The sequence below is a fragment of the Trypanosoma equiperdum genome, assembly GCF_001457755.1.
Source record: "Trypanosoma equiperdum strain OVI genome assembly, contig: ctg_1688, whole genome shotgun sequence".
NCBI classification, from domain to species: domain Eukaryota; phylum Euglenozoa; class Kinetoplastea; order Trypanosomatida; family Trypanosomatidae; genus Trypanosoma; species Trypanosoma equiperdum.
Genome location: NW_027123713.1, coordinates 3,955 through 12,898, shown reverse-complemented (window position 1 = coordinate 12,898; position 8,944 = coordinate 3,955). Strand labels below are relative to the sequence as shown.

General features: G+C 45.1%; 2 protein-coding genes across 2 annotated transcripts; both read right to left on the bottom strand.

Annotated features, from left to right (window-relative positions):
• Positions 1-1,771: 1,771 nt before the first annotated feature.
• Positions 1,772-2,833, bottom strand: TEOVI_000856000 (cytochrome oxidase subunit IV, putative; the record flags this gene model as incomplete). The annotated part of the gene is made up of 1 exon (XM_067222733.1): positions 1,772-2,833. One exon carries the CDS (start codon positions 2,831-2,833, stop codon positions 1,772-1,774), a length of 1,062 nt encoding a protein of 353 aa, XP_067078834.1.
• Positions 2,834-5,338: 2,505 nt separating this feature from the next.
• TEOVI_000855900 (protein phosphatase with EF-Hand domains (PPEF)) lies at positions 5,339-8,116 on the bottom strand (the record flags this gene model as incomplete). The annotated part of the gene is made up of 1 exon (XM_067222732.1): positions 5,339-8,116. The coding sequence occupies one exon, from the start codon at positions 8,114-8,116 to the stop codon at positions 5,339-5,341; it is 2,778 nt and encodes a 925-aa protein (XP_067078833.1).
• Between the last annotated feature and the right edge of the window lie 828 nt (positions 8,117-8,944).

The window sequence follows — 8,944 nt, the reverse complement described above, 5'->3', positions numbered from 1 at the left end:
TTTTTTTTTTTAAAGAAACTATTCGGACGGTAAACAGCAGATTAAAGGCGAGAGAACAAAAAAATAAAAGGAAAAAACGGAAAGGGAGGAAAAAAATAAGAGGCCAGAAAAGTAAATAGGAAAACAAAATAACAAAAAGGAAGAAAGCGATGAAACGGAAAAAGGCGCACCACGACAAAAACATGCACTCACGTACACTTCTAACAGCCAAAGACAATAAAAGAAGATTACAGCAACGGTAATTCTCTTTTTAACCAACAGAATTTAAAAAATAAAAAAAATCGCACACGCATGCAATATATGCGAAGGAACCTAAAAACGTTGGATGGTGACATTATCATCAAAGCAGCAACGTAACGACAGCGGTGAGGCGAGGCGAGAAGAATGAAAATGGTGGAAACTGCAGAGGAAACAATCGAGGCATCAAAAGTAGTAGTGATAATAATAATAATAATATCAATATCAATAATAAACGCAGCGCAGCGGAGTTACGGCGAGAAGTTGCGCACACAAACGAGTGTGTCACGACGAAGATGAAACATGAAAGAAATAGAGCGGCATTCGGTAAAGTAACTGCACCGAGCCCATGAATGAGTAGGTATACGGTTCAACAAGAAATGGGCAACAAATTGCGCGCAGTTACGATGAGAAACCTTCAAATATGAAAAATCGAAAAACAAGGAGGAGGAAAAGAAAGAAAAGGAAAAGAAACAGACATATTTTTTCCCTCCTCATGTCCTCATTTATCTCAACTCACCCACTGCCGAGCCACATCTGATTCCCTACACATGGACACAAACACACGCATTCACCCCTCTCCATCTCTTTTTTTTTCTACCTTTTCTTTCTTACCCTTTTCCCCCCTCCATCATACGCATTTACATTCACATGCGACCCGCTCTGCAGATGTTTCTAAAAAGGAAAAAAAATGGGGGAAAGTTACATCTCCCTTCATGTAATAAAAAGGGGAAAATAAAAGAAAAAAGAGAGAGATGTAAATATATGAAGTTTCATCATAGGTTCTCTCATTCCTCCGTACTGCTTCCACCTCGAGGACATGTCGGCTATTCCCCCCCCTACCCAGTCAAAAGGAACAATTAATGGAAGAAAAGAAAAAAAAAGCGTATGCAAATGTTTCCCTCCCTTTTCAATAGTTAAATAATACTGATAATAATAACAATAAAACAAACAGGTCAGACAAAAATTAATGATAATAATAATAAAATAGAGACTAGACGAACTCATGGAATCAAATTAATTGATAAGACTACTTTCTCCCTATGGATTTTTTGTTTCGGTTCCCATAAAAGGGTTAGGGAAAACAATTCATACATAATTCCTCTTTTGAACGTGTTGCGACCACTGTTCTCTCATCTGCTCGTTTTGTTTCCTCCTTCTTTTTCTTTATGCCTCCCCCCCCCTACTGTTCTCCCATGTTTTATAAGATCCCCGCTTCCATGGACACGCGCCTCGTGCTTGTCTTCACTCGCTTTCGTGTCGTGTTTCCCCGCAAACTAATCCCCTTTTTTGTACATTTACTTTCCACTCCTTCTCTTTTCCACTACCATGTATGTCACTCACCGGTTTCTTCCCTTTTTCTTCTTTTTTGCCTCTTCTTCCCTCTATTTCCTTCACTTTCTCTCTGGGACCTCCCCTCCCCACCCCTCCTTCCCCCTTTGCTACAAACTAACTCCATTGCATACACAAACGAATAGGTAAATATATAAATAGACTAATAAACAAAACCTACGCGGGTAAAAGAGCCATTCCACTAAATCTTGTTTGAGAGCTTCTTCCATTGCCTCATATCCTCCACAAGTTTCTTGTGTTCCTCATTACGCGTAAGCTCAGCAGCACGGCTGTAAATGTCGAGGATACGCTCATCACCATTATATTCATGCACCACCCGCGACCATTCCTCCAACTGAGTCAAGTCTGTTGCTGCTTTAATTGCCTCTGAAGTGATGTGTCGTGACGGGTCCACATCATCCAACAGCTCCTGCACCACCTCCCGTAGATCTCGCTCGTAACCGCTGGAACGGGCCTCCGCTTCATATTCCTTCGACACACCCTCAACAATACGCAACATAGCGTCACGCGCGCAGCTGTCATTCGCAGCCACCGTCTGAAAATCATCCACATAAACGATATGATACTTCTCTGGAAGCCACGCCGTGAGACGAGACGCGATCTCTGCACGGTCGGCTGGGTGCAGTTCCGTGTTTACATTCCACCGTGTCTTCTCGCGCAGGGAATTGGGCGAACCGCCGGGAAGAATATCCAGTCGATTATCCTCTGCAAGTTCGTTGGCGCGAATGCACTTCACATAGCGCATCTCAGCCTGCACGTGCTCCTCATCGAATATGCGAGCAATCATGGCATTCTCGACACGCTCATCGCCTCCAGCACGTCCGTCCTTCAGCAGCTGTTGAGCGCGGGCCACCGTGTTGGATTGCTTCTCCAACCGGAAACGCACCTCGTTACCAAACTCTTTGCGGTTTAACGTCCCGTTCAGGCGGTCCGCATCAAACAGAAGGCATTCATAACTGCTGGCGAAATCCACGTGTGGGAGTACCGATTTGGCAAAATTTGTCTCCTCTTCAGTGCGCTCGCGGACCCGCATCCAACTGGGCGGCTCACCGGTAAATTTGTAATTGTGACTGTCAAGCTCGAGGGCGTGACCATACCAGCGGTCGTGATCATAGCGGCGCTGCTGAAGTAATGTGGATTGCGTGGCAGCAGTTCCATTAGCATTTGATTGAGCAGCTGAGGACGTGGGTTTGGTGGCGGTAGCGGCTGCAACAGTCGCTATGAGTGAGCGGCGAGCAAACATTCCCCTCCGCGTTTATACCTCTTGTGGTTGCAGTTGTTGTTTTAGTTGAGGCTAGTTTTTTTTTTCTTTCCTTTCGCTTGGTGGATATGATACGTGTGTAATATCAACGCTTGACCTCCCCTGATTTTGTCTTGCTTCCCTCCCTAGCTCTTTCTTTTTTCGATAATTTGTTTACTCTGCTACTGTTTCCTTGCTTAGGTTTTCTACTGTTGTTGTCTCTCCCTTCTATTTTACTCTCGTCATTGGTAATTACATTGAAGTTGAGACGCGTATATAAAATATACACATTTATGAACGTACACATGCGCCGTGCATACGCGGAGGGAGATAGACAATGAGATGGAGTAAGCAGACGAGAAAGTAAAAAAGGGAGAAACCGATGAATAATCCATTACAGCAAAAAGGGGATGAGGACAGTCAAGAAAAGTGACATTGGCATCATGCAAATATGCACGTACATATAAACCCACAAATAAATAAATATGTGTTTAGTTATTTATATAAGGCATACGCATGCACGTGTGTCACAGAACACTTATAAATGGAGTGTGTACACATGACACAGCCATGAGGTGAAAGGGATAGAGAGGGGGGAAGAGTGAGAGAAGCTAGGGGCAAAATAGGAAAAGAAAAAAAAACGTTGAAAAAAGAAGAAGGAAGACTTGCAAAAAAAAAAGGGGGGGAAGAAAGGAACAGAGAAACAAGAAGAAAAAAAAAAAGAGTTACAGCAATCCCTAAAATCTCACCAAAATCTAACAGCAGCCACAGCTGGAGTAAGGAATTGCGTAAACATATTAATATATATATATATATATATATACAAATAAGATAAATATATAAAATACAATCCGCGCTGCAGCACAGTAAACGAAACACAGGGGAAAGTGAACAAGTTGACAAGGGGAGGAAAACAGAAAAACAAACAAATAAACAAAAACTCACAGACAAACGCAAAAACAGCGGGAAACAAGATAAACAAAGAGTAATAATAATAATCGTAATGATGATGATAATAATAATAATAATGGTAACATTAATGGTAACAGTAATGAAAAAGAGAATGGAAGGGAAGGGGAAAAGAAGCTTAATGTTGGCTACCCAACTTACAATCAGCATCACAGTAACGACGCCACGAAGATGTCCAACAGCAGATCATCTCAACCGAAGATAAGTTTGATAATTATTACTATTATTATTCCTTCCCGATCGTTTGATTGCTTATTTTAGTTTTGATTCTGTTTTCCCTGGACGCTTCCTTTCCCTTCCTTTTGTTTCACTGAACGCGTGTACGTTTGCTAATGAAGGAAAAGGAAATAACGGAAATCATTGCAGTATAGCCCCGCACGCCTTCGGACCGCTCCCAACTTTCCTCTTCCTCCATCTTCTTTCTCTTCTCTCTTCTTCCTCGTTCTTTATTGTGAGTTTCTTTCTTCTTAAGTTATTCAGACATATTTTTAAATTCCTTTCTTTTTGCCTTCCTATCCATTCAGCCATTCGGTCAAATACAACGGCTTCTTTGCCTTTCCACAACGCACAAACACAAACACATACACGTCAGCTGTCACGTGCGATTCATGAGTGTTTTGTCCTCTCATTTTTTTTTGTTACTCCTCACTCTTGTTTGCTCTGTTCTCCTTTCTTCTTCTTCTTCGCCTTTACTTGACTTCTTTTAATCATGTGGGTAACTACTTTGCATACCCCAAGCTATCGTTTCCTTTATGTATATGTATGTATAATTTCTTCTGTACCGTTTCCTCGCCACCTTTGCATCCCGCTCGTATCGGCTTTTAGTATACGGCCGCACACTCTCACATCAAACGGCTGCCAAGGTACTTTTTAAACACTTCACTCCCTCTCTTTTTCTCTCTCCATTGCTTGTACGCTACACACACGCACACACACACTCTGCTTCTCTCTCAAGAAATAATGGTAAAACAAAAGTGAACGTGGAAAAACAACGCCTACCAGGCAAAATATATTCATTGATGGAACAAAAAAGGGAAAGGGGGGGAACAGTATGTGCATGCGTGCTTATGTATGCGCGTGGAAACGGGGAAATGTGTAAATAAATCAATATATATATATATATACTACAAGAGGATTACGGTAAGGAAACGTAAAGCGCATGTTGGCAGCTCGCCGTCATCGCCCCTCCTTCATTCCCCCACCCCTTCATTAAACTTTATACCACATTTTATTTGTTTACTCATTGGCACAACCGCGTGCACGGAGCGACAAACAAATATGCGCTTACACACACACATACACACACGTGCGCACACGTGTATATATATATATATATATTTGCATGCATGTATGCGCACGTGTTTGTGTGTGTAAGCGCATGGCTGAAGCATATCTTCTTTTAGGACCGCTTCTTCACTCTCCCCACACACACCCTCCCTCACCTCCATTCTCTCATTCATTCCAATAAGATCACCCCTCCTAAATTTATACCAACACACCCCCTCTACTTTATCACCCTTCGTTCTCCCACCCTCCATGTCAATCTCTCACAAAGGAGGAAAAGCTACAGTTTCTTAAGCAGTACGCTACCAGATTAATGTCTGCCAAATCAATAGCCGAAGAAGTCGACATGGTGCAGTTATCAAAAACAGTAGTCATGAAGAGGAACTGCCCGAACAACACAGAACCATTAGGCGCGCGCTCAAGCAAGTACTCATATATCCTTTCCTTCTGCTGCTGCGTGAGTTGCCTCCGCATTCCACGGCCAAGCTGCTCCAGTCCCCACATGAATGACTCCTTCGTGAGCACGCAATCCTTTGTACTTACCTTAAAGAGGTACTGCAGCTGGCCACGGCCTTGTATAACTACAGACTGCAGTTGCTCCATCGCCTCCAGATCCCAACGGAGTGGGTCCGCGCCGGGGTGTGAAGTATTTGCCTCGGAGAGCATATGCACAAACTTGCGACCATCGATGAAGCCAACGCCACGCTCGTCAAAGTGTACGAAGAGTTGAAAGAGGTGTCCATCGCTCATGGTGTAATCGATAGCACGCATGACGGAACAGAATTCGTTATAGCCCACTTGCTCCCTGTTAAAAGAATTCGCAACATATTGTGATCGGTGGTTAGCCCTCTGTTGCTGAATGAGGCGATCGCGCGCGCTGCTAATCCACTCGTTGAGCCAAAGCGACTGCAGTTTGTTGTGAAACTTCACGAGGAAGAGGGAATACCAAATACGACCGTCGTCATCCTCTGCTGCTAGGTAGCCACGCAAAAAGAACCACGGGAGGTCGGTGTTGAGGACGTTGCGCATGGCCTCCACCCATTCAATCTTCCACACAGACCCCTTCCGTGTGCGATCAAGCTTGTTGAAGTACGCCATGAGACGATGCCGGCGCTGATACACACGTTCGCGCAGCACCCGAAGCACCTCATCCTTTGTTCTACGGCGGATAGCAGGCCGCACTAAGTGCAGCATAGAAAGTGAGGTTAAGGTCATACCCAATCCGCCGGTTTGGGTCTCGCCAAGGTCTACATGGTGGTGCGCTTCAAGGTCATCTTCCAGCACCTTGTGCACAGAGAAGGATGGCTCGGGGTTGTCACCAATAAAAACGGCCACACTTCCATAGTTGGTGTCGGGACCGTTGTAATTGCTCGCTGAGAAAACCGTTACGAGCTTGCCATCATGGAACTCCTCGTACCCGCGTTCACAGTCGCAGTGTGAGCGAATAATGAGCTCCAACCCATTGCTTTGGAGGAACTCATGCGTCAGATCGGGTCCGAACTCTACACCAGCGCCACGGTGGGACTCACGCCAGCCCTGCAAATCCTCAACGGGGTCCGACCACAGCAGATCCTGAAAGATCTCATCCTCTTCAGGCTGCGAGTAGTCTGGCATGGGAATCTGTCGAAAGCGCTGGATGCGGGAGATGTCCTCGATACGAACCCCCTTGCGCCGTGGGACGCCGCCGTGCACGACAAACACTTTCCTGCCAATGATCGTTGCGAGCGGCATGGCGCAGAAGCAGCGCTGAATGAGCCGGAAGACGTTGCGATCGTACTTTGTACTCACTTCTACATCAAAACCGTATTCTTCATTCATGTAGTCGCACTCATGATTGCCCCGGTTCAAAGTGACAAACTTCGGGCAAGCGAGCATCAGAGAAAAGATAATAAGCAGAACCTCTACACCATTCGGACCCCGATCCACGAAGTCTCCGTTGAAGATGTAATACGTCGAGTCGTTTGGCATGCCGCACTCCTTGAGAATATGCAAGAGGTCCGCCAGCTGCCCATGCAGGTCCCCCACGACAACCACCTTAGAACCTTGATTAACGCGTCCATTCACCACCCGTGCACCGAGGGGTGGACTGAGCAATACGACGTTAGGCATCGTATTCAGATAACACATAGCGTCAGTGAAGACACGCCAGACGGCGGGATACGGTGGGAGAATATGTTCACTGAGGTCCTTCATAAGACGGCTCACCACATCGAGTGTGATGGGGTCACTAGAGCGTGTGGGGAAGTAATGAGAGGAGACGGCGGGAGCGACAACGGGGGACTGGAGAATTGACCGCGACCGCTTGGGTGCTAGCACGTGTGATTCGTTCACCTTATCTAATGCCTTGAAGATGGCGAAACCCTCTTTCTTCAGATCCATTTCTCTAGACATGACACGGAACAGCGTCTCTTCTATAATAGATTTCGTCTTTATCCAGCGCCATAGCAACTGCATCCGCGCTACATTGAAGTTAACGTGTGGGGGACTATTGTTATGAACTGAAGAGGCGCCTTTCGGCCGACCGCCTCCGGAGAGGTACTTCTTTGACAGAGCCTCCGTTGCAAATGGCCCCTGCGTGGCGCCAATGCGTCCAAAGTTATGTGGACACCAACTCAAAATTCGTGTGATGCATAACTCCCCACACGCCGAGCACTTTTTTGGCTGGCATGTGTCCCTGTGAACCTGCAGATCGCTGGCGAGCACCTCCGTACCACACTTGTAGCATAGAGCTCTCTGATTCTTGGCACATTCTTCCAGATGTTTACTCAACATGCCCTGCTTCACCATTTGGCGACACCACGAGTTCCAGCATGTCATCTCCCTTTCATCGCACATCACTGTGTGAGCGTTATATTCTTTTTCAGCGATGAAGCGCTTGCAAAAGTGGCACTGGGGTAAATGTCGTTGGTTCCCAACGTCGGGATAATCCGTTTGACTCCATCTCCCTCCTGGTGGATTACGAAGGCTACCTGCTCCATCTCCCGCTCCCTTATTAGTCCGCAAGGGATCCCCCTTGGAGGTCGAGCAACCCATACAAACGTAAGTGCTGTACGACCTGCGGGGTCAATACCTTTCTATAAAGCTCCGTGTGCGTGTCAGAGAGTAAGTAAGTAATATTGCTACTTATACCTTGTTTTACTTACAGTTGAATACTTGACAGCAATGAAAGGAAATGAAAAGAGGGGTGGAGAGAAATGTAAAGATAAAAATAAAGATAAAGGTAGAGATAAAGATAAAAGGAAGGGAAAGAAGAGATGTTTTACCCGTGTGTATTTCATTCTCTTCCCCCTCCTCCTCCTCCTCCTCCTTCTCCTTTTCTTTTTTTTTCCTCGGTACGATCTCTCCTTGTGATAAATATCACTCATGTCGTTTTACCGGAGAACACAGACAAGGAAGTTACACGCTCTTTCCTTCATAAGAGATAAAACAGCACAAAATAGGTGGTAAACACATAATAAAAGACAATAACTTGGATGGACCCACCCGTCCCCATTACGCACTACGCTTCTGTATCAACGCGTTTGCTCAACCCTCGACGCACATTAGTGTACATACACATAAATTATAAATAGACATATATATATATATATATATATATATATCCTTATATAAACGTATATATTCAAATATAATTGCTTGTTCGATTCCTCATCTCCACCTAAACATACGGAACTGGATGGAGATGCTAAGCAAAAACGGAAAAGGAAGAGAAGGAAGTGGAAGGGGATAGAGATAGAGATAGAACAGGGACATGTTGAGGCCGTGTTGAGAAAAAAAAAAGACGTGCAGTTACGTGGCGGCAAAAAAGAAAAGGGGAAAAGGAAGCGATTTGTGGAAAACACTAATTCGTTCCCGCTAGCT